This window comes from Triturus cristatus, chromosome 1_1 (genome assembly GCF_964204655.1).
Source record: "Triturus cristatus chromosome 1_1, aTriCri1.1, whole genome shotgun sequence".
Lineage (NCBI taxonomy): Eukaryota > Metazoa > Chordata > Amphibia > Caudata > Salamandridae > Triturus > Triturus cristatus.
Genome location: NC_140579.1, coordinates 832,309,007 through 832,335,661, shown reverse-complemented (window position 1 = coordinate 832,335,661; position 26,655 = coordinate 832,309,007). Strand labels below are relative to the sequence as shown.

Sequence of the window (26,655 nt, the reverse complement as noted above, 5' to 3'; positions counted from 1 at the left end):
TAAGGTACCCAGGGCATAGGTACACCAGAGGTCTCCCATTGGCTGAAGCATGCATTATGCCACCCATGAGAAACCATGTAAAATGGATCGGAAGGCCTGCCATTGCAGCCTGTGTAAGTTGGTGCTTGCACCACCAACTTAAGACATAGCTTTACTATATCTAAGAGTCACTGCACTTAAAACCTATACGTCACCCCTAAAGCAGGCCTTTGCAATCCTGAAGGCAGGGTGCTCCGTTCTAAGTGAGAGGGTGCCCTTGCATGAGCAGGACACCCCTGCAGCCTACGGAGTCCATTCTCCCTGGTTGTAAGTGAAGCACAAGTACTTACCTTCGGTAACGATATATCTGTAAGAAACATTAGTTATAGATTCCTTACCTTAGAATTACCCCCAGGATTCAGACTGGATCCGGAATGTTTTTTGGTCAGCAGTACCTCTGAGCATCGGAAGGTGGCGTCAGACGGCTCCGCGTCTGTTGTTGTGGTCGCCGGGATGACGTTGTGGCAGCTACTTAGACGCCGCCCTCGCGTGCCGACGTCAGTTCTGTACACAACTTGCCGTGCCAGAAACGCAGAGCCATGCAAGACACTGACCATTGGTGCACACAACTAGGGCCCTGAAAGGCTGTCCTTAACCCTAGAAATCAGTTTGCATAACAGGGAGGATGGGTGGGATGGTAAGGAATCTATAACTCACTAATGTTTCTTACAGATATATTGTTACCGAAGGTAAGTAACTTGTGCATCTGTAAGAAACACGTTAGTTATAGATTCCTTAACTTAGAAAAGATACCCCAGCAAAACCAACCCCGGTGGTGGGTCTGTGAACTAAGATCACACCAGAAAATCCTGCAGTACAGAACGGCCAAAGAAGCCGTTTCTGGACTTGGCTGTCCAGGCAGTGGTGTTTGGTGAACGTGTGCAGCGATGCCCACGTGGCTGCCGAATAGATGTCATTCAGAGGCACTCCTCTTCCCAAGGCAGTAGTGGCTGCCGTCGCCCTGATGGAGTGAGCACGTAGCCCGACTGGAGGCTCCTTTTTAGCCAGAGTAACAGGCCTTAATACACAACACGACCCATCGAGAAATGATGCGTTTGTGTACGGCCCGACCCTTCTTTGCACCCACGCAACCAACAAAAAGTTGATCATCCACCTGGAACTGTTTTGTGCGATCCAGATAGGAGAGCGCACGTTTTGGATCCAGACGGTGGAGCCTTTCTTCCTCCTTTGAAGGATGCGGAGGCAGAAAGAGGGTGGGCAAAGTAATGGTCTGCCAGATGTGGAAGGCAGTGACCACCTTAGGAAGGAAGGATGGACGGGTTCGGAGAACCACCTTGTCCGGATTAACAGACAGGAAAAGAGGCTTAGAAGAAAGAGCCTGGAGCTCACTCACCCTTCTAGCAGAAGTGATGGCTACCAGAAAATCAGTCTTAGGAGTTGAGACGTAAAGGACAGTTAAGAAGCGGCTCAAATGGAGCACACATTAAATAAGTTAGGACGAGATTCAAGTCCCACCGAGGCATAACGAAGGGGATTAGAGGAAAAAGATGTGTTAAGCCTTTTAGCAAACGGCTAACTACCGGGGACTTGAAAAGAGAAGGCTGATCTGGCAGCCGAAGGAAGGCAGAGATTGCTGAAAGATAGCCCTTGATAGTGCCCAGAGCCCTGCTAGGCTAAAGATAAAAGGAACAAGAGTACTTCAGAAAGAGGGGCAGAAAGGGGATCCTCAGCCTTTGCTGTACACCATGCCACAAATTTGATCCACAGGCAGGCGTATACCGTCTTAGTGGAGGGATGCCTGGCTGTCAAGATTACCTCACAGATTTCGGGAGGCAGGTCGAAAGACGTCAACTGCCGCTGCTCAATCTCCACGCAAGGAAGTGGAGAGTGGACAGTTTTGGGTGGAGGACCGTACCATGCTGCTGCGACAGAAGATCCTACCGAAGAGGCAGTCTGATCGGAGGATCGATGGTCATGTGGAGCAGCTCGGGATACCAGACTCTTCGTGCCCAATACAGGGCCACAAGAATGACTTGGGCCCGGTCGCGCCTGATCTTCTTCAGCACTCTGGACAGAAGTGGTATAGGCGGAAAGGCGTACAACAGACCACAACTCCACTTGCGATGAAAAGCGTCGCCGAGCTAGTGCCGCCTTGGAAATTCCAACGTGCAGAATTGCTGACATTGCGAGTTCTCTTCGGTGGCGAATAGATCTAACCAAGGCTCTCCCCACTGTTGAAAGAGACCTTGCATCACCTTCGAGTGAAGACGCCATTCGTGATCCATCATGCACCTGCGGCTGAGTTAGTCGGCCCTAGCGTTCAGAGAACCTGCCAGGTGTTGAACCACCAGGGATATGCCTTGCCATGTCCAGAGGCGGAGGGCCTACTGAAATTGGGTTCACGACCCCACCCAGCCCTGTTTGTTGCAGTACTACATGGCAGTGGTGTTGTCCTTGAACACCTGCACTACTCTTCCCTGGACAGAGGGAAGGAATGCTTTCAGTGCAAGACGAATTGCCCGGAGCTCCGGAAGGTTGATGTGAAGCCCGGACTCCGCCGGAGACCAGAGGCCTCTGATATCCGCCTCTCCCATGTGACCGTCTCATCCCAGAAGAGATGCATCCGTCAACACAGTGTGGTCTGGTTGGGGAAGGGAGAGGGATCTGCCATTGACCCAATCCTGGTGTGTGAGCCACCACTGCAGTTGTTGTGCAGCACCCTCCGAGATCTGGACGCAATCGGACAGAGTCACCTGAAGCTGCGCCCACTGGAACAAAAGGTCCCACTGCAGAGCCCGCATATGCTACCTGGCATGATCGACCAGCAGGATGCAGGAGGCCATGAGGCCCAGCAGCATCAGGGCCATTCTGACCGAATCCCGGGATAGAGGCTAAAAGATCGGAATCTTAGCCCGAATATCCCTGACTCGCTGTTTGGGAGGATAGACCCAAAACTGCGTTGTGTCCAGAACCGCTCAGATGAAGAGGAGCTTCCGAAAGGGTATCAGGTGCGACTTTGGCACGCTGATGGAGAACCCCAGCGAATGCAGGAAATCGTCCGTAGTCTGGAGGTGGGAGACGACTGCATGGGGAGAGCCCTCCTTCAACAGGCAGTCGTCGATATGGGGGAAACCCCTTATCTGAGCAGATGAGCTGCGACCACTTCCATCACTTTCGTGAACACCCGAGGGGTGCTGGTAAGGCCAAAGGGGAGCCGGGTAAACTGAAAGTGCTCGTGGCCTACAGTGAACCGTAGGTAACGCCGGTGGGCCGGCAGGACGGGGATGTGAAAATAAGCGTGCGTCAAGTGCAACGCTACCATCCAGTCTTACGGGTTGTGGGCAGACAAGACCTGAGCAAGCGTCAACATCTTTAACTTCTCCTTCCGGAGGAAGCGATTGACGTCCCCGAGGTCCAAGATCGACGCAGGCCCCTGTCCTTATTGGGAACCAGAAAGTAGTGTGAAATAAAAACCACGTTCTAATTCTGGCACAGGAACGTGCTTGATGGCTGCCTTGGCCAAGAGGGTTGTAACTTCCTGCTGGAGAAGGGCCAGATGATCCTCCGACATGTGGTGGTTTTGCGGTGGCATGGCTGGAGGGGTAGTCTCGAAGGGGAGGGAGTAGCCCCTTCGGATTATTTGCAAAACCCAACTGTCCGACGTGATGCTGCACCAGTGGGGGAGGGGATGGCGAATCCTGCCGCCCACTGGCGTTTGATGGGCCTGAAAGGTCGGACTAGGAGGGTTTGGAGGCAGCTGCAGGTGGGGGGTTGGTGGACTGGCCCACCCGATGGCCCCCAGAACAACGACAGTTGTTTCCACAGCCCGCGAAGGTTGGGTAACTTGCTGCGGCCTGTGGCCCTGGGTGGGATGTAGCGGGGCTCCCCTTCCATAGGGGCGAAAAGCAGACTGTGCAGGGCGGGTGGAGAGGCCCAAGGACTTGGCCGTAGCCCGTGAGTCCTTGAAGCGCTTTAGGGCATTGTCTACTTTGTCACCAAAAAGGCGACGGCCATTGGAGGGCTTGTCTATCAAGGTAGGAGGAGACAACATGCCAAGGTCAGGGGAGGTGTCCAAACCAATAGCATCCCCCAGTTCCTCTCCCCAGTCCTGCTCAGTGTACAACTGATCAGTCAAAGGGTCACCTGACCTCTCCCAGTCCTCCTCATCATCCTCTGGGTGCCATTGTTGTTGAAAAGGGACCCCAGGAGTTTACAGGGGCATGAAAACCTCACCCGGCGCCGGATCCGGCGTTGGACGATGCTGGTCCGGCTCCGTGTCCACGATGGGATGGAGGCCGGGTTTGACGCTGGCCGGGGAGCCGAACGCGGTAGTGGTGCCATGAGGAGCAGCGCCGGTGGAGGCGTAACCAGGTCAACTAGGGCCGATCGGATCCAGGCCTGGATCCAAGGGGGACCTGTGGCGCCGGGGCCGCCGGCAGCGAAGACCTAGGTCCCCCAACCGAGTCCGTGGGGCCTGAAAGCGGGTCGGCGGTGCAGATCCGTCACCGACATTAGTCGGTTACAGGAACCGCAGGCCTTGAAACTTGCATCCCTTGTGCACCTATTCGGAGTCGGAGACTCGAAACAAGAAGTCGACAAAAGTCGAGAAAAGGGTAGTCAAAAATTGACTGAGGTACCGCTCTTCCCGGATCTGTGCTGGCTGGCGTGGAAAAAGAAAGATCTGACGTCAGCGTGCGAGGGCAGTGTATAAGTAGTTGCCGCGACGTCATGCCGGCGACCACGATGCCTACTACGGACGCGGAGCATACCGACGCCACCTTCCAACGTGCAGAGGTACTGCTGATGAAAAAACTTTCCGAATCCAGTCTGACGCCTGGGGGTCATTCTAAGGTAAGGAATCTATAACTAACCTGTTTCTTTCAGATGCAGCCATATACTATATAGAGGGGCACAGCATAATTACACAATGACCATCTCAAACGGCTGCAACGAATCCTACCATGTTTGGTATCAAACATGTTGGAATCATACCTCCCACACCGTAAACAGCGTGGGAGGTATGATTCCATGCACTGGAAGAGCCCTCCGTTAGGCTCTCGGTGTTCTCCGGTACCAGTCTTCTAGACCCGGACAGCACAAAATGGTTGCTGCTGACCAGAGACACATTTCTGCCCTCCTACTGCCGAGACAAGCTCGAGCAGAGGAAGTTGGAACAATAGTCATCCTGTCACAGGGTGGTGTGACCACCTCCCAGACAGGATTTAGTGTATTGGGACCAGGTGGATGTATTCTCCAGCACCAGAACGTCTGTATGAGGGGCATACTGGGTGTCCCTGTGCATAGTCCAGTTCAAACTAGTTCTGGATGCCGTTGGCTCCCGCTCTGGCGTGAAACTGGACAAAGGACATGGGAATAACACCCCCACCCCATGTCCAGACCCTCCCCTGGGAGCGTCCCCTGAATCTTCCCAACTCTTTCTCTAGGGTACTTAAGGGCTTACCTGAGTTTAGGTCCCTAGATTAATCATGGGATAAGATTCAGATCAGAGACCACTGCACTTCTAAGGTCTGCGTACTCTGGACTTTGCTGGGCTTCGTTTGGGCCTGACTGAGTCTCCCTTCCAGTCTGTACCTGTGCATCGTACAGGAACCTTCCCAGGCCTGTGAAGCATCAAAGACACCTGAAGTAATCTCCCTTAGAGTGAAGGAATAACTCCCCTGCATTAGCAGGCACAGTAACTAAGTCGACCGGTCTGCAGGTCCTGAGCTCCTCTGGACTTCGTGGGCTCTGCAACACAGGTGGTGGTATTTCACAGTTCCCGAGGCCTGCCCGGCCCTCTCACCAAGTTTGAGGCCAGTATCCCCTGTGGGGGTTGCAATAACCGAACCCCTGTGCACAGCGTCCAACTTGCAGTTGCAAAGGTTTTTTGGCTTCTTTGGAAGAAGATCTTTAGTCGCCAAGTAGCCTCAACCTCTAGCACCTCGAGTGGCCAGAATCTTCAGCCACACGGCATCGTGTGCATTGTGGCCTGCCTCTTTTGGCGAGTTGCTTGAGGTCCTCTCGCGACTCCAGTGCCTCCGGCCTGTGGGTCCACTTGTTACTTTTTGGCTTTTTAGCTGCCCTGATTGTTCAGGCCTGCCCAGCCTCCCCTGCCTTTGGTGAGTCCCCCTGGACCTTGCTGGTCCAGACGTTGCTCCTTTTTGGATTGCTGCGTGGCTTGCCTTTGCCAAGGCTTGTTGGTGCTCCCACCAGGCACTGACCCCTCAGCACTCGACATCTTTCATGGGAAAGCTCATACTCGGGTCCTGGTCTTCCTCAGCATCGCCTGGTCCTCACAGCTGCAGAGTCAAGGTCATTGTCATCTCCCCTGAAGTACCGACATCGGAGGGCTTTCTTCTTCCAAGTCTCCTGGTCACTCCTGAGTGGTATAGACTCTGTCCCCTCTGCTTTCAGGCACCCCTCTTCAAGAATCCACGTTTGGATTCCCACGGACACTTTCTCCTCTTCCAGCAGCGGCACTTTCCTGAAGTCCTCCATTGGGTTCGATGGCGGTTTCCGACACCACTTCACACGTATGCACCCGTCTTCCCTGGTATAGGTCATGTGGGTAACTAGGGTATCCACGGGTGGGGTGGCTTTCTTTCAAACCTTCTGACTTCCACTGGCTTTCTTCAGGGCCCACTGGGAAGAGTCCTTAATCTTTAAAAATCCAACCGGACTTGCACTTAGGGTTGTACGGAGCACGCAGCGTGTTTGCACACTGCACACGCTCTCTGTGGGGTCCCCATCTACTCACCTTGGGTGGTTCCTTGGGGTCCTAGCACGTCTACGTCCTCTTGACACTGTATTGACTTGAGTCATGGTTCTTATACCACTTTCTTAGTATATGGTTTGGTCACCCCCTCGGGCCACTGTGTATTTCGTGCTATTTACTGTGTTACTTGGCTAAAGTATTGTGTGCATTGTGTTTATCTCTGTATAGGAGATATTAGAACATACTAGAGAGTATTATATCACAAATACATATTTTTATAAATACTTGGTGTGGTTCATTTTCACTTAATCTTTACTGGTGAAACAAGCTTCTTTACACTCCTTCTGAACTAAACCTGAAGGCTGCTCTCCACAGCTACCACTTAGAGAGCTTTCTAAGGTTGTCTAAGACCTCTTATATCACCATAAGGGTTGTCTGGACTGGTGCAAGGTGCCCACTTACATTAGTGGACATCATAAACCAGGCCAGCTTCTCACAGCGCCCATTGCCTTAGCTGTCTCAGTGTCCTTTATTTTCTCAAATAATTGCAACCTGTGGTCTGTACAGATGTTACCCATCAAGGAGCAGGTTGAGCAACTTTTGCTGAACCTCCGGTTTGAAACTGGAGATTTGGAGCCATGCATACCTGAGCAACAGGACACTAGGGTTAACCCCCCCTAGCAGCTGTGTCCACCGCATCTAGGATGCACCAGACGGTGGTGTTTGAGAAATGATTCCCTTCAGAAACTATCTTGAAAGCCCACTTCTTGGCCTCCTCTGGGATATATTGGAAGAGTTCCTCCATTTCATCCCAGTGGGCACGATCATACCTTGAAAGGAGCCCAATGGAATTGGCAATTCATCAATGGTTGGTCCATTGTGCAGCTAACCTCTTACGTGCTGCATCTATTTCTTTATTCTCTTTATCTGGTGGAGGGGCATCACTAGTTGTTTGAGAGTTGGACCTTTTATGGGCAGTAGCGACTACTAGGGAGTTGGGTGGAAACTGTCCCCTGATGTAAAGCGGGCCATTTGGAGATGCCTTATATTTCTTATTCACCCTTGGTGTTATGATTCAGGCACCAACCAGTTTGTGAAATATGGCTGTGGTGTGATGAAGTATGCCTTTAAGCATGGGGAGATATTGTGCGGAGCGATGACAGGAAGAAAGGGTCTGAAAAATCAATGTTGTGCCTCTAACGGCTCAGTATGTAGATACTTTGTGGAAGGAGGCCGCTCTGCCAATTAGGTCATGGTAGGAGGCTGCATCATCAAGAGGGTCGGACAGAGTACAGATCAGAATATGTGTTCATGGGTGATCAGTGTCTTAAGTGTCCCAGGGATCCTGCTGCAGTGGAATATCAAAGGTATTCCCTTCTAACTATTCCGCCCCACTCCTCCTGCCCCCCAAGTCAGAATTAGGTTGCCCCTGAGATGTATATGGTGGAGGGTCACCTGGAGTGGTGGGTGAGTGTTGTGGTGTTGGCATGGGTGGTGGTGGAGTAGGAAGAGGCAAAGGGCTTGTGGCCTTGTCCACTTATTTCTGCTGCTTTAGTGGAGGTGGCAAGTCCAAGGCTTTGTTGAAAGTGAGCTGCCTTTTGGATGGTTGAGCAGCACTTCCCGAAGGTCGGTGAGTAGTTGGCCTTTGTGAGGGTTGTATCAGGAGTTGTTTTTGTTGGGCGTCAATCTCTTCTTGCAGCATGTGAAGAATTGGTTCGACAGTCCCGGATCCATGACTGGACTTTATGGTCGGCACCGAAGGTATCTGCTCCGAAATCGGTCTCTGCTTCGACGTCGAAGATGTGGGCTCAGCTCTGAGGCTGGAGCAGTCGGTGCCGAAGTACTCGGTTTTGGTAGTTATTTCGGCACAAAGCCGGGGCTGGGCGTTACTTCATACGCTGTTGGTTGCTGCCGACCATGGCCCAAAGGCAGTGGTGGCCAGGCAGTCTGCCTCTGGTGCTCCAGAGTAGCTGGACGACACTTTGGCAAAGGTTGTTCAGTATGGGATTGATGCTGAGATGGGAGGGGTACTGTACTCACGGTTGGCTGCGCTGGTGGAAGATCTTCAATTTCCAGCTCAGTGCCCGAGCTGTCTGTCTGTTCGATCACCAAGAGGACATGGTGGGGGACATAAGCCTGATGGAAGGAGGCACCGGAGAGTGAGGCCCACATGGCCCCGAAGTCTAGAGAAACCACTTGATTAATTCAGGAGCCGTTGAATCGAACGGAAGGGAACAAGACTTTCTCCCAAAAAAAAAACATTGAACACATCCGGGCCCAACACTAGATGGCAAGATTAAGTACAGCATGTGTATCTACAGCCACACATGCCTCGAACATTATATTTTAATATATACATATTTATTATATATATACACACACACACATATATATATATATATATATATACATACATACATAACTGAGATGAGAATTAATTCCATCACAAAAATGCTTGTTCCAAATACTACTTTTAATCTTCAATATATAATATCGCAGCAAAATAGCCAACATGTGTTTCGAGACAGTCTTTTCTTCAGGGCTGTGCTTCTGGGACAATCCTTACCAATTAGAGTTATTCGAAGTAGTCAATTTAGACATTTCTTCCGTGCTGCACTTCTAAAGTCTAATACAAAAGTACGGCAGCAGATAGCTACGTTCAATTTTGACGTGAAGCTGGATTGACCACTTTGTCGTTAGAGTAAGATTAAATCGAGTTGTGTTGTAAACAGTGATGTATCCTTATGTTAGAACTTGAATGTGATAGAGTCACAAGGGTAATATATGTCCAAAGTGAAGTTAACATTCCAGAGTGAATCATATGTTCCCCATGATACAGGAATCAATAAGTTACCTCAAGAGCGATGTACATGAACCTTCACTGTTAGATTCAGCTACAAGTTTCCCATATCATGGGGAACATATGATTCACTATGGAATGTTAAACCTTACTTTGGACATGTGGTAACTTCATACACCTGGTAAAGACCTGCATAGTGAAGGCAATGTGTGGTAAAGGCATTGAGTGGCAATTGCCACATTGTAAAGGCTGTTTCCCAACTTGAATATGGTGATGGCATATGCCAACGCAACAAGCATTTGATCCTATTGGTTTTGCCAATTTTGTGCAGCATAGGGGGATAAAAACCAGGTGGGCTTAGGCAACCTTTGTTGCTGGTCCAGTCAGTCTGTAGGCTTGTGTATGCATCACCACACACCTACAGAAAGACATGAATTCCATTTTCTTTTTTTTTATTGACCAATCTAAGATGGCGTACCCTACTGCTTTTTTTGTAGCAGAGTACCTGACAGCTAGCAGCTATCAAGCATTCAAAAATGCTAACAAAATATAAATTATCATATGGGGTTAGTGGAGTAATGGATGAGCAGGCGGGGGAACCAAGAGGGAGGGAGAAAATAAACCCAGGTGGACAGAGGAGGGGAAAAGGAACACACGAGGAAGAGGAGAGCAACATGGAACACAGGGGCAGAAGGTAAGCACTAAAGAGAGCAGCACATTCAGGAGCAAATAATGCAGAGCACAGGAGGGCAGGTATTTGGGGGTGAGGGAGAGTTACACAAGGGAGAGAGCTAGAAAACACCTGCACGGTCATGGGGTGCTTAATGAAAAGAAAACAGTAGTTCTCTCTCTGGGGATCTCCATTGATAATCATGAGCACTGAACAGTCCGGCCCATGTATGGGGACCCTGGAGCAGTTCTTTCAATGTCATATTTTTGCAGTATGTTCACCTTACTTCACAAAGTCCAGTAAGTATATGGGATAACAATGCAGAAATTTGCAACGTAAAGCCAGGGTATAATGGCAATTACATTAAATGTACTTTAAAACATAGAAGAAAAGTAATACAGCTTTTTTGAAGTCACTACAAATAAATATGAGTATTTTAAAACGTTCTTCACAAAGTCCTTTTACATTATTTTAAAATGAATGACAGGGAAGGATAAGGTAATTTAGGCTGCAGAATTAAAACAATGTAAATAGAAAATGCGCATTTAAGTGCCTCTTGAGCCTCAGCAACCCATCATGCCCTGCAGGAGGCAGTTTACACAGTTTTTTCCCAGCTCCTGCTAACAAGATCCTGCAGAGAGCTTTGCCTTTTTAAGATTCTTTTTTATTTTACAGAAACTCTTTTAAGGTGGTTCACCTGACGTCCCTTAGGGTGGAGAGTAGTTCATCTGTTGAACAGATACGGAGGTAAAGAGTTTAGACCTACGTATTGAATAGGATTAGCAAATTTATGGTCCAAGAGGCATAATTTCATTACACTCTTCGCAGAAGAAGGCAGAGGAATGACTTTTGCTCATAAAATCTTGCAGACTCCCATCTGCATCGGACTCCGAATACTCCACAGCTTATTCTCCTTCAAGACCGGCTTCTCCAGTCATCATACCTGCTTCTTGATCTCGTGTGTCTCTAGCAGATTCTTCCCCTCTTCCACCTCCTCCTCCTCCATCAATAACTTCAGCCACTCCTACAGTCTTCTGTACCAGTGGCACCAACACCTAGACATACAAGATCTTGTTTACGTCAAACCAGACCTCGCTCCAAGAGGTCTAGGTTGAGACCAAGATCACGTCATCATCGATCAAAACCTCCCAGCTGATCAAGTAACAGACGAAGACAAGATTCTCCATCCCAAGTTAGATCTTCAAGATCTTATCACTTGACCTTATCTTCTGGACTGTATTCCCCTACACTAAAAGACTCACCACCAGCAAGGATCTCTCCTGATTAAGATATCAACACTTTCCAGGAGGTCCTTATCAGAGGCCCCAACAAATTAAACATTGGCTTGCCAACTACGACAGCTTCTACGTCTGTCTTATTTGAGACTGCACCAATGGTCCGTCTCTAGACCATTATTTCCTCTAGTCCCAGGGCTCTTAGAATCAACCATTGACTTATACCAAACTCCGGCATCTCCCCTACAGAAGAAATATAGACCTACCGATCAGGATCCATTGTTTCTTTGTACAAATCCTACACCAAACTTAATCATGTCTGCTGCCCAAAAGCAACATGCTCCTTCTACGGGTCCTACTGACGAGCTGAGTAAGAACCTGGATTCCGTCGGCAGAAAAGTGTGTGGCACTTCCTCTGTCACCATGAAAGCTGCAATTGAGTCTGCCCTCCTTGGAAGATATGACAGGTCACTCTGGAACTCTGTCCAACAATCAAAGAATGCCGATTGAAGTAGAACTATGTTAAGTGGTAACGCATCCAAATATTACAGCAACAATGATATTCTGTGCAACACAATAATTGTACAAGAGCACCCAGATTAACACTGACACCAAATAAAGATAGAGGACAAAATATTTTTAAACCCAGGAAACGAGATAAGTTATAAACAAGCAAATAAGTGGTGAAGTATACCTATCACCTAACAAAGTATTTAAAGAGCTACTACGTCTTTTTGCACAAAATTAATGATTTGCTTTAATTTACTCCAGTTATCCAAACTCTTAGAACTACGTTACTTTTCCTCCAGAACAAACACGGTCTGTGGTGTAGGATGTATTTCCATTACACACAAAGTTCTAAAGGCCACATGCATTTGGTGCAGAGGGCCGATGATCAAGTGAAATAATAGTTTATTTGACAAGCTGCCCTGTCGAACTGCTCATAAAGCCAAAGGAATATATTCAACACAAGTATTTGGATACAGATACTGTGAAATGCACAATTTGGAACCATTTACTTCATGATATGATTGCAGCCATTTTACTCACTCGGCTCAATAAATAAAAACAATTCACAGGGATCTTGGTTTCCAACCCAGCCCCAGCAAAGAAGCTGCGCTGTAAAGTTAGTAAACTGATGAAAATATAATAATGAGATGTGTAAAACTTTGCAGTGTGGTCAATTTCACAAAAATGAGTTTACAACTAAAAACCCATGTACAACAAAAATGTCTAAGAAATATATTTCAACATAACACGTTTTCCTTTATATTTTATATAAACTTCAAGAAGTTGAGTTTATAAAACGTAATGGATTTGCAAAAACCAAAAGAAGTCTCTGATCTAGAACCAGTTTAATTCTTGTATGAAGGACACTTACTAGTTTCAAATTAAAACTCTCCTCTCAATTCCCAATACTTTTACATGTTTCCGCAAAATGAATAAATGGTAAAGCAGTATCATGTTACAGAGTGCTAAATGAGCATCAGGCACAGAAGCATCACAATGTTCAAATGGAACAAATTGACTGGGACATAGCAAATGTGTAGGAAGCCTTTGTTGATGACATGACACCCAAAAACATTTGTGCATGAAACAAAAAGCCGTCAACTTTAACAGTACATTTACTATCTATTGCCAACTTCTTTACAATGTGTGCTGCCAGTTGCAAACTGAATACTGCAATGTTATGCTGTAAGCCAAAACAAACAATGCCTTTTGGTCAAAGAAATAAGTCGTATCTAAACTCTAACTCATCAGGAAATTATTTGAGCTAACGAGAACAGAGGTGCTTTTAAAGTACACCCTCCACCGCCAACAGTAAGACTCCTTTACTTTGCCAAATGGTATCAGAGCCAGACTCCGGTCTCAGAGATTGTTTTTAAATCTATTTGGGGAGGACCTGTAGACATTGGGGACTTAAATTTGCTATTAAAAGACAAGAGAAGTGTGTTGAATATTTTGTACATCAAAAATAAATAAAGCGTTAATTACGCATAATCCAGACTACATAAAAGGAAGGAATGTATCATCACAATGTAATGCCTGGTAAAGACATTTAGGTGGCCTGTATGGCGACACAGTGCACTGATAGACAGCTGTGTGGAAGTGGGAAATCCCTCAATTCCTGGCGTGCGTAAAGAGTAGGTGTACCATCTACACCTCCAAACAGTGAAGAATACAGCATGCGCCGGCATGTGTGGCTGTTGAAAGATGCTGTACTGGTGTAAGCAATCCTCAAAGTCTGATCAGCACATGGTGTACGGTGGCCTTTGACAGTAGTTGCAAGTGAGGCAGCTGGGGAAACAGTGGACATCCAGCAGAAGGATTACACTCACTGGACTACCATATGTGTGCACAGCCAAAAACCTCGTCAAGATTGAGTTTAATTAACGGTCAACCTCATGTAGTTTTAACCACACCACCCTTCACTATGACGGGTTTGAAGACATGGGAATCCCTGACAACAAATTGCAGACTTGTCACAGTATATCAGGGAGGGAATTCGTAATGAAGCCACACAAATCCTCAACTGTGATGAGGAACGCACCGACTCCGACAGTTGCACGAGCATAAATGAGGTTTGGAAAAAGGAGAGCGTGGCCTGGAAATATAAATTGAAAAGCCATTGACTGCGGTCTTCTGCATTATGTAACGACCAGCTCAAATGGGTTGGGGGAAAAATAACTTGGGCCTCAATTTGTTTCGAGTGCAGCTGCATCCATTGACAAAGCCAATGAACAAGTTAGTATGCTTTGGTAACAGTCTTTCTGGTGGAAACTCTATATAAATAACAGAATCCTCACCTTAGAATAGCTCCTAAGTGCCAGACTGGATAGGCCGAATTATTTAGTAGAGTTTCCATTAGCTACTAGTTGGCGTGCTGTTGCACATTGGCTCCATACAGCCCCAGAAGTAATGCAGAGGAGCTGTGTATAAGCTCCAACCCTGTACACTGAAGTTAGTTTCTTGTCTTTTCCTTTTCCACACTGTCAAATGCCAAGTGCAAACAATTGCTGGCTACACTGTGCTGAATACTAACTCAAGATCTGTTAGATGTTAAAAAGAAATCACTCCATAGAACGGGGAGAAGAAAGGGCTGTGAAGAATCTGTGGTTGGATAGAATGTTATTCTGAGGGATACTTCTAACCCCAGATTCTTCAATCAATCAGTTAATCAATCAACTATTTGTAGAGCGCTGCTTATCACCTGGGAGGATATCCAGGCACTGGTGGGAGTAGTCTGTCGAACATCCAGGTTTTTAGGCCATCTCTTAACTTTTGGAGGGTGGGTGCAGTCGGGGGATGGAGTGGGAGGCCATTCCAGGTCTTGGCGGCTAAGTAGGAAAAGGTGCGGCCACCTCGTCTGCATTTTTGGAAGCGGTGCATGTGGCCGTGGAAGGTAGAGCGTAGTTGTCTGCAGGGTTGGTGAAGTTCTGTCTGTGGCTCAGGTAGGCTGGTCCTTTGTTGTGCAGGGCCTTGCACGCGTGGGTCAACAGTTTGAACTGGAATCTTTTCTGGACAGGGAGCCAGTGGAGTGCCCTGAGGAGTGGGAGGGTGATGTGGGCTCTTCTCAGGAGGTGGAGGATGAGCCTGGCTGTAGCGTTTTCGATGGTTTGTAGTTTGCTCAGTAGATGTGAGGTGATGCAATGCAGAGGGAGTTTCTGTAGTCTAGGCGGCTGGTGATGAGGGCTAGGGTGACAATGCGTCTGGTGTTGGTTGGGAGCCATTTGAAAATTTTCCGGAGCATGCAGAGGGTGAGGAAGCAGGCTGAGGCTTTTATCTGCTTCTTCAAGGTGAGCTTGTTGTAGGTATGATGCCGAGGTTTCTAGCGTGGTCTGTGAGAGTGGGCGAGGGGCCCACTTCTGCAGGCCACCAGGAGTTGTTCCATGGGGAGGTGTTGCTCCCGAAGAGAAGTACCTCAGTTTTATTGGTGATGAGTTTGAGGCATTTGATTTGCATCCCGCTGGCTACACTGGTCATGCACCTGTGGAAATGCACGGATGCCCACATCAGAGCTGGGCAGATATCAAGGGCAGACACTTCTAGTACCAACGCAGGGGTAGTGGCCTCAGCCCTGGTGTAATGGGCTCTCAAACCTTCCAGAGGCTGCCACTGTATGGCAGATTTTAATGCAGAGAACTGTCCAAGCAGACAGGGTCCTCATCTCGACAGCCTTCACCTCCTTTGCTCCAGAAAATCCCACAAAAAGTAGATGATCCACTCGATGGTCTTTGGTATGATGAATGTAAAAAGCTTAAAGCCCTTCTGGGGTTCAACTGATGAAGTCTCTCCTCCTCTTTCGAAGGGTGCAGCAGAGCAAAGAATGCCGGTAGAGTAATGTATTGCCCAATGAGGAAAGAAGTCACTTAGAAAGAAGGCTGCCTAAATCCTTAGGACCAGTTTCTCCAGGAAAACGTGGTGTAGGTTGGGTGCTTCGACAGTGCCTGCAGTTCACTCACGCAAAGAAAAGAGCGGATGTAACCACATTGAGGAAGATAGTCTGCAGCGTCAAGAAATATTATGAGCAATTATGCATAGGCTTGAAAGGAGTCCACATAAGGAATGCCAAGACCAAGTTAAGGTCCCACTGTGGCATCACAAACTGCTTGTGACAAAACGTGCATCAAACCTTTAATAAATCCCATCACAACAAGTGATTTGAACAAGGACAGTTGGTCCAGCAAATTACGAAAGGCCAAAAGGGTGGAAGACACCCTCCACCCTAGGATGCTCAGGCAACTCGTAATGTGCAAGACGTCTGCTCATTTCTTGGCTCTGTTCAGGGAGCCCGACAGGTGGTTGGCAACAAGGATGCCCTGATGCTCAAGCCACCTTCAGAGACGCAAAGCCTCCTGGTGCAGGACTCCGGACCCCAAGCCTTACTGCTTATTGAAGTACAACATGGTAGTGATGTTGTCCATGATAACCTGCAACCACATCCCCTTGATAGATGGCAGGAAGGCTTCAGGGCCTGAAGAATGAATGGCCTGTAGCTCCAGCAGCTCTCTCGCTACTGTCAGCACTGAGTAATGGAGAGAGAGGGACCTGTCGCCTGACAAATTCTGGTCAGTGAGCAAACACTGCATATCTCGATCTGTTTTTTTCGAGACCTGGATGGTATCGGAAAGGCGGCCTTTATGCTGGGCCCGCTAGAACTTCAGGTTCCACTACAGGGGTCTCATGTGCCAACTTGCATTGTTGACAGGGTGTATATAGCTAAGAGGTCAAGAAGCTTCAGACCAACACTTGCTGTGATCCAGGATAGAGCCTGAAATGTAAGGATCATAGCCTGAATGTCCTGGAATCACTGTTGCAGACAAAAAGCCTTGAACCCCACCATGTCCAGGAATGTCCCAAAGAATCCGCAAAGAAATTAGATACGACTTCAGCTCGTTTATAGTGAAACCCAAGATATCAATAGTTCCACTGTTGTAGGTGGTGCACAACTGACTGCAGCAAGCTCCCCTTCAGCAGAATAGCGCAACATCGGTCAGATTTTAGAAGATGTTGGTTCGGGATCCAACATGGACATAAGCACTGGATCATCCTCGGGCGCCAGTGCCATCAGCATCAGCTTAGGGGTTGCAGGAACCAGCATAGATTGTGGGTATGCATTCTACAGTGAAGAATCAATGGTTAGAAGAGTCCATCAGAAAGGTGTTTCCTTGTTGACCAAATGACTTTGCAAATGCTTTTTGCTGATATTGTGCAGAGTAGTTAAAAAAATAAATGAAAAAAATACAATGATGCGGAGAAAAAAAACCCTGAAACACTGTGCTGGTACACACGAGTGATGACATACTCGCACATACATCATCATGCATGTGTGTTCCAGCATAACGAAGCAGACAATTTTCTCTCTTGTTTTTTAATTACTGATCCAAGATGGCAGATGTTACTTAAATCGATTAATTTAAAATAAAAATTATTTTAAAAAAAGAACATTTGTTAGAGCAGAAGCGCTCTTTTGCATTGTGTAGAAGCTCGGCAGCAAGCTGCCGGTAATTAATATATTTTTTTTAAAATATATTTTGAAAGTTTGGCTCTACGGAGGAATGGAAAGTGTCAAGCAACACTGAGTAGAGGGTAGGCGTAAGCAATGGGGAATGATGAATGGGAGGTTGTAAGTAACATGGAGCAGATATGGGAAAGCAGCACAGGAGGGACAGAGCAATACAGAGAGTGGCGGGAAAAACATGAATTTACAGGCAGAACAATAAGTAAAGGGCAACACGGTCGCGGTGGGGGCGGATATTTGGGGGGCGGAGGGTATGTACACAAGGAAGCAAGTTGGAAAACACATGCACATGACCGAGTCAGGCCAGTAAAATCAAGAGCAGGGCAGCACAAGGTCACTGTGCCACAAACTTCGAGCCATCAGTCACATTGGTATTTGTCCAGTGTTCCAAAAAAGAGGTCAGTACAATGTTATTTAAGAAGAGTGATTCCAGATTTTATTATCATGGAACAGAATATTCAAAGCCAAAAGAAACAGCGCTGGGGTTCTTCAAGTGACATGCTCACTGAGGCATGGAAAAGGCGAAGGGCTAATACTGTAAGAGCAAATATCCTGACCTTAATCATTGTGACTCACATTCCTCTATGTCTTGTCACACACATCTCTCCCAGTCACCACCTATGCCCTCCCTTCCATACATCCCCTCCCTTATGCCTCACCTGCCACCACAGACATACTTCTTCATGATAAGTACAGCAGCAATGACTGCGACCAGCAGCACAGCGACCACGGAGAGGATGACCGGGATGTTGTTATACTGGGCAACCTTAAACAGAAAATAAAGGATTAATACAAACAAGAGAAGTAATAGTAGGCACCAGCAATTAGAAGTGACAGCAGCAACATGTAATGCAAAGCAAAAGAAGGAATGGGCAGCAACAAGCAACTGCAGGTACTCGCAAAAGAGAAGAGACAGTGTTGAGTGTTCGCAGGCACAGGCAATAACAAAGAGGAGATACAGGGAATTAAAACCAAAAGGAGGCACAGCTAATGAAAAGCAATATCAGACAATGGCAGTCGTCACGGGCAAAAAACATTCATATAAGTAACAAGTGATGGAAATCACGCAACATGAACAAATACGGAGCAGGTACACCATAAATAGTTGTATGAAGGCTGCTGCAACCCAGTGCCCAATAGACAAATCATGGCTTTTTCCTAAACATTCAGAACTGGAGTCTTAGCCTGCAAACTATCCAATATTCTTTGTGCTGCAAAACTACATTTCGAAGCCTTATGCTGAATTTTATGCGCAGTGACCTGGGACTGCACATTAGTTACCATGGCCTTGGGCTGCAGAAGATCACTGGTGCATTTTCCTTTCAGGTTCTTCTCTTCTCTGCTTGGGTTGATACCACCTGTGCATCGATCACCAGGTATTTTACGATATCTGAAATTTCAAACAAACACAAGGAGAAAAAAGTTGTTCATTAGTGTGTAAACAAGAGGAAACATATTTTACTAGGGGATTCCTCCAACCACAAAACAGGAAATCGCAAGGAAAATACAAAGCAAGTACTGCTTTGGGGGAAAAGCATTTACCAATGACTACTGCAAATAATTGGATGTTATATACAGTGGAAAAAAGCACTTTGAGAAGCCATGGAGGAGAAATACTAATCATACGCTGTGTACGTTGCTTTGAGACACTGCAAGACGGGGGGAGGGGCAGGGGCAGAAGTCAATGTGTACCGAAAGCCAAATTCAAACATATTGACATATTGCAGTCTCCATGAGCAACCTGAGTGCACCTGCTTTGGGTAATAGTGTGGAACGATAACCATATGGAGGTAAGTCTTCCCAGACGCTTTCACGAATTTGCAGCTGACCTTGCAGTTTGTCAATTTGTAGGATGTTATTTTTACCACTCTGGTAACCTTATTCATCATTGCCATTTCCAGTGCATAAAAAATGCATAGCTTTGCCACTTTGACTTCAACACACTGTATCTAGAGGCGTAAAGCCTTTCCTACCGCAGACAGGTTATATGCACAAGTGTCAAAAACGTTTATGTGAAAGTCATAATTGCTTATGTTCTTCATACTGGTCCAGAATCCTGCACAATAAGCTTTAAAAGTGAGACAGGACCACAGTACATCAATCTAGCCTCACATCGGTTGGCTGATGGCCTGATCAAGTTATCAGTAGGAGTAGCACTAAGAAAAGACAGCCATCTATAATGTGCCTCGGCTCCACCTACCCCTCATAAGACAATTAAGATACATATAATATGGATGGGTTACTATGTAATATGTCGTTTTCATCATTTTTTTAATTGGAGTCTGTCGAAATCTGACAGACATCTAAAATTGTAGCCTTTACCCCGACACACTAAAGTCAAGGAATATTATTTAGACAAACAGAAATGGAAACAACACCTGTGCGCAAGCGCTTAACCCATTTAAAACACAGTTTGTTGAGGAGTAAAATTTGCACTTCAGCTAATGCTAAAAGGCCAGCACCTCAGAGGCAGAGCTCCTGCAAGACAGACATTGGCAATATGTTTTATTTTATTCGTGTGTCAGGTTGAGGCTTTCCATCTGTTTATTTAGCTTTCTCAGTTCCCATACAAATGGATAGAAATAGACAAAATAAACACAAATCATTTTAGACACACAAAATTTATTAAGATTCAACTTCTCCAACATTATGTCGATATATAAACAAATAAAAAGCCTTACAACTAGGGGTGGGCGGAATTTGCGTAGTTGTCCTACGCAAATTATCGCGAAATTGCTCCAAATCTCCGCGAGCACGCGGAACTTTCGCGAAGACTGCTTTTCCCGCCCGTTCGCAATGTGTTTTTGCGTGCTCACGGGGAAATATACCTCTAACTTGCCCATGCGGTCGCTAATGGGCGCGGCCATCTTGCTCGTGATGCTTATTTCCTGTTCCGGGTCGAATGACGTGTTCGCGATCGCAAACTCTCGCGGGATAGCGCGACCGGCTATCAACAATCCAACATCACGTGGCGCACGCGAATGGACAGGAAAACTTGTCGGCAAACGCAGGGATCCATTAAGTCGCTATCGCGCGCACGAGAATGCATTTTTAAAGCGCAAACAAGAAAATACTTCCGCTTTCGCAGCGGGTCGCGGAAGTTTCGACATCTCCGCGTTCTCAGTGGAACGCGGAAATGCCAAAACTTCGCAACTCCCGCGAGCGTAACGGAAATTTTCGCCCAGGCCTACTTACAACACTAAGCATGACCTTATATAACATATGCACAAGTTACTACTTGTGTAACGATATATCTGTAAGAGACATTAGTTAGTGATAGATTCCTTACCTTAGAATATCCCCAGGCGTCAGACTGGATCCGGAAAGTTTAGCTAAGCAGTACCCCTGCGCGTCAGTAGGTGGCGTCGTGCGGGTCCGCGTTTGTCACTGGCGTCGTATGCGCCGAGATGATGCCATGGAGAGTACTTAGGCGCCACCCATGCGCGCTGACGTCAGTTCTGTACACGACTTTCCACGCCAGGAACGCAGAGCCATGCAAGATACTGACCATTGGTGCAGAAAACTAGGGCCCTAAGAGGGATGACCTTAACCCTAGTAACCAGTTCGCAGAATTGGAAGGATGGGTGGGGCGGTAAGGAATCTATCACTAACTAACGTCTCTTACAGATATATCGTTACACAAGTAGTAACTTGTGCATCTGAAAGAGACACGTCAGTGATAGATTCCTTACCTTAGAATAGATACCCAGAAATACCAACCCCGGTGGTGGGTCTGCAAACAGGATTACACCAGAAAGTCACGGAGAACGGAACGGCCAAAGAAGCCGTCTCTCCGGACCTGACTGTCAAGGCAGTAATGCTTGGTAAACGTGTCCAGCGAGGCCCACGTAGCTGCCTGACAAATGTCCTGCAAGGGAACGCCGCGTCCCAAACCAGTAGTGGCTTCAGTTGCCCTGGTCGAATGGACACGCAGCCCCACAGGAGGCTCCTTCTTAGCCAAGGAGTAATATGCTTTGATGCACAAAACGACCCACCGAATGGTCCACTTGTGCACAGCCCGACCTTTCTTGGCGCCCACGTAGCCAACAAAAAGCTGGTCATCCACCCTGAACTGCTGTGTACGCTTCAGATAGAAGGCAAGCGCACGTTTGGGGTCCAGACGGTGGAGCCTCTCTTCCTCCCTGGAAGGATGCGGAGGCGGAAAGAAGGATAGGCAAAGTGATGGTCTGCCCGATGTGGAAGGGCGTGACCACCTTTGGCAAAAAAGGACGAGTCCTTAACACCACCTTGTCCGGATGAACAGAAAGGAAAAGAGGTTAGGAAGAAAGAGCCTGGAGCTCACTCACTCTCCTGGCAGAGGTGATAGCAACCAGGAAAGCCGCCTTAAGAGTAAGAAGACGCAAAGGACAGGTATGAAGGGGCTCGAAAGGAGCACACATCAGATAGGTTAAAACGAGATTCAAGTCCCATTGAGGCATGATGAACGGCACCGGAGGAAACATGTGCGTAATGCCTTTAAGAAAACGGTTAACAACCGGGGACTTAAAAAGAGAAGGCTGATCTGGAAGCCTCAAAAAGGCAGAGATGGTCGAAAGATAACCTTTGATAGTGCCCAGAGAAGAGCCCTGCTGGGCCAAGGAAAGAAGGAACAAAAGAACTTCAGAAAGAGGGGCAGAAAGGGGATCCACAGCCTTTGCTGTGCACCATGCCACAAACTTGGCCCACCTGCAGGCGTATACCGTTTTAGTGGAGGGACGCCTGGCTGCCAGAATAACATCACAGACTTCAGGAGACAAGTCACAGACTTCGGGAGGAAGATCGAAAGCTGTCAACTGTCGCCGCTCAATCTCCACGCATGGAGGTGGAGGCTGGATAGGTTCGGGTGGAGGACCGTCCCCTGCTGCTGCGACAGAAGATCCTCCCGAAGAGGCAGACAGATCGGGGGATCGATCGCCATGCTGAGTAGCTCGGGATACCAGTATCTCCATGCCCAATCCGGAGCCACAAGGATGACTTGGACCCAGTTGCGCCGAATCTTCATCACTCTGGGCAGAAGTGGTATAAGCGGAAAGGCGTACAACACACCGCAACTCTACTCGCGACGAAAAGCGTCGCCAAGCTAGTGCCGCCTTGGAAATTCCAACGCGCAGAACTGATGAGATTGCGCGTTCTCGTTGGTGGCGAATAGATCTAATCAAGGCTCTCCCCACTGCTGAAAGAGACCATGCACCACGTCCGAGTGCAGACGCCATTCGTGATCCTTCAAGCACCGGCGGCTGAGTTTGTCCGCCCTGGCGTTCAGAGAACCTGCCAGGTGTTGAACCACCAAGGTAATGCCTTGTGTTCCAGCCACGTCCAGAGGCGCAGAGCCTCCTGACATAGGGTCCAGGACCCCACCCCCAATACCACATGGCGGTGGTATTGTCCATGAACACCTGCACCACACTTACCCGGAAGGCAGCATGGAAGGAATGCTTTCAATGCAAGCCGGATCGCCCGAAGCTCCAAAAGATTGATATGGAGCCAGGACTCCGCCGGAGACCAGAGTCCTCTGATCTACGCCTCTCCCAAGTGGTCTCCCCATCTCAGGAGGGACGCATCCGTCACAACTGTGTGCTCCGGTTGGGGATGGGAGAGGGATCTGCCACGGACCCAATCGCGATTCGTGAGCCACCACTGCAACTGCAGGTCGTCCTGATGTTGCGTCCACTGGAACTTCAGGTCCCATTGCAGAGCCTGCATATGCCATCTGGCATGTGTCACCAGCAGGATGCAGGAGGCCATCAGGCCCAGAAGCCAGAGGGTCATCCTGACTGAAACCCAGGACAGAGGCTGAAAGATCAGAATCATAGCCTGAATATCCCGGACTCGTTGCTCGGGAGGATAAACACGAAACAGCATCGAATCCAGAACCGCTCCAATGAAGGGGAGCTTCTGAGAGGGACTCAGGTGAGACTTCGACACGTTGATGGAGAACCCCAGCAAATGCAGGAGGTCGGCCGTAGTCTGAAGGTGGGCGACGACTGTCTGGGGTGAGCCCGCCTTCAACAACCAGTCGTCGAGGTAGGGGAAGACTGACACCCCCGACCTGCGCAGATGAGCTGCGACCACCGCCATCACTTTCGTGAACACCCGAGGGGTGCTGGTAAGGCGGAAGGGGAGCACGGCAAATTAAAAATGCTCGTTGCCTACCGTGAACCGCAGGTAACGCCGGTGGCCCGGCAGGACGGGGATGTGAAAATATGCGTCCTGCAAGTCCAACGCTACTATCCAGTCTCCAGGGTCAAGGGCAGCTAAGACCTGAGCCAGAGTCAGCATCTTGAACTTCTCCTTCCGGAGGAAGCGATTGACGTCCCGGAAATCCAAGATAGAACACAGACCCCCTTTGTCCTTCTTGGGGACCAGAAAGTAGTGGGAATAACAACCACTCCCTACTTCCGGTCCAGGAACGCACTTGATGGCCTCCTTGGCCAAGAGGGCCGTGACTTCCTGGCGGAGAAGAGCCAAGTGATCCCCCGACATGCGGTGGCACCGAGGTGGCATGGCAGAAGGGGAGGATTTAAAGGGGAGGGAGTACTCGTGGCAGATTATCTGCTGCACCCATCTGTCTGATGTAATTTCGCGCCAGTGAGGAAGGTGGCATAGAGGGAGCCGGTCGCGGCGGCAAAGCCGGAGCCGGAGAAGGGACGAACGGCGTTGGGAATGTCAGGGGCCGGACCGGTGGCGTCTCCCAATGCTGATCCCAGGTCAGAACAAAATGGTCCGGTAACCAGGGCAAGGGAGGAATAAACGGCACCCAGTGTGGCGCCGAGGGTGGCGCAGAGGGCTGCGCTGGGGCCGGAGCTGGCATCGCCGCACCTCGTGGCGCCGGAGCCGCTAGCGCAGGATCCTGTGGCGCCGAGGCTGGTGCCAGTGGCGGAGTCACAGGGCCAACAGGATTTGGACACGGGACCGTGGGGCCCGAAGGCGCGCCGGGGGGAGCCCGAGGCCTAAAAAGGCGGTCCATGGTAGCAAGGAATTCTTGCACCTGTTCGGGAGTTGCCGACGGACCCGGGTAGGCCGCGGGACTCCCAGGCTCCAGGGAAACCGCCAGGGCGAAGCCCCTGTCCCACGCGTCCGGCTCCGGGGAGCGACGGGGGGGGGGATGTCGGAGAGCGAACACGCTTCTTCGACTTCTTTTTATGGCGTCGCTTACCGGAATCCGAAGGTGAGGACTTGGAGCCGGAGGAGCGACGGCTCCGGTCCCGCGAGCGGCTCCTGGACCCAGAGCGGCGGCGTGACAAATGCCGGACCACCAGCAACTTCCGACGCCGCTCCCGCAAGGCCTTGGGTGCCATGGCTCGGCAGTCCCGGGAGTCGTGTCCAGTCTCCAGGCAGTAGAGGCAAACATCGTGGGGGTCCACCACCGACATATTCTGGCGACAGGCTCCACAGGACTTAAAGCCGGGCATCCCTACCTGCACCAGGAGAAAGAAGAGGAGACACAAAGTCTCAAAACAGAAGTCAAAAAGTGTCTAAGGTACGTGCTCAATCCGGATCTGCGCTTACTGGCACGGAAAAAGAAAGAACTGACGTCAGCGCGCATGGGTGGCGCCTAAGTACTCTCCGTGGCGTCATCTCGGCGCTTACGACGCCAGTGACAGACACGGAGCCACACGACGCCACCTATTGAGGCGCAGGGGTACTGCTAAGCGAAACTTTCCAGATCCAGTCTGGGGATATTCGAAGGTAAGGAATCTATCACTAACGTGTCTCTTTCAGAATTATAAAAACATTTTGGACTCCAAGATCACATTCAACTTGCAGCAGCTAATCAAGATAATCTGCGTGTGACGCTTCAGTTACATAATAACCAAATACTACTTTAGATCTAGGCTCTTTGAGGTGGAAAAGAAAGATGAACATATTTTCGATTTCATTTTAATTTTGAAGTCAAATTAGGACGGTCGGAATTTTTGGTGGGTGATAAATATAAGTTGGAAGTAGTACATTTACACATTCATTTATTAAAATGATGTACAGTTACACTTTGAAGTTTGTAAGACTTTCAGTGTGCTAAGCAGCCAAATATAGAAAACATTACAATCACTTGAAAAACTTTACTTTAGCATTTGGGCACATCTTTACCTACCCAGGCTTACTGCGAAACCTCGTCCTTTGTTTAATTCTATATGCTGTCAATATACAGGTTGTGTTCTTTCTTTGTTGAGATGTAAAAATCTGTAATTTTTTCTTGTTAAACCTGGATTCATAGTCATGTCTGTAAGGCCCAAGAAACAACATTATATCATACATGGCACTCCAGTTATACACATTTTAAATCTAATCATGCAAAACAAGGCAAGGCTAACATTATGTGAGGCTCTTCTATGACTACATTTATAGAAATCCCACAAAGGCAATTTCGATCTCTCAATCGATAATGAAGTGCACTTTTACCATGTTACACTTTTTCAACAAGTCTGGATGCCCATTAACCTCATTATAGAGACCTGGAAAGTAATATGGATTTGATTCTATCGCATGCTTGTCTGAAAAACGAAACTGAAAGACTTAAAGAAAAAATTTGAGGAGAATAAGAACAGAAGAAACATTAGAATTTGCAATGAAAAGGAAACAGCAGAGAGATCAAATAGTCAAGATTTCTGTGCAGACTTCTTCAGGGTAATCCTCCAAGAAGAGCAAGAAGCACCCACAAAGTGCAAACACATTGAGGGAACTCTCTTAAAGAAACATCAAGATGCAACCAAGGGATGTTTTAGGAACGCTTGGCTCTACGCCTTTCAAAGATAAGATTGTTATGGAAGCATAGAACTCTGATACAGTCTCCATCAAAGACAGTGAGGTCCCAGGAATCCTTCCAACTCTCCTTGAAAGTAAATGGAGGAATTGCCCAAGAGTGATGGCTATCTTGCTAAGTGATTTTTTTAGTCCTAGATCTATGTCTAAAAAGTTAGGAGATGCAATCAGAGAGAAGGGCCTCTTTGATGTATAGAGAAAATGTCACTCTCGGGACAAGAGTGCACATACTTCTTACATGTTCACAGTTAATACTCAAGGACTGGTTTGACCTAACGTACACATCACCTAAAGCAAGATACAATCATTATTTGACACATAATGGTGTTATTGGATATGAAGCTAGGGATACCCCATGCAAAAATAAATTAAAGATATTTGATGCTTCACTACTGAAAGAAAGAATGTATGGTCAAGATATATAGGAGGGGATTATAAAATATCTGAAATTCA

The 26,655-nt window shown here is 48.0% G+C and overlaps 1 protein-coding gene across 1 annotated transcript in view; it reads right to left on the bottom strand.

The window, feature by feature from the left end:
* Window positions 1–26,655, bottom strand: part of LOC146871147 (sortilin-like) — a 795,868-nt gene that overhangs the window by 96,722 nt on the left and 672,491 nt on the right. The window contains 2 exon segments of the mRNA XM_085650312.1: window positions 18,102–18,208; window positions 18,724–18,832. Coding sequence (XP_085506438.1) covers window positions 18,102–18,208; window positions 18,724–18,832 — 216 coding nt within the window.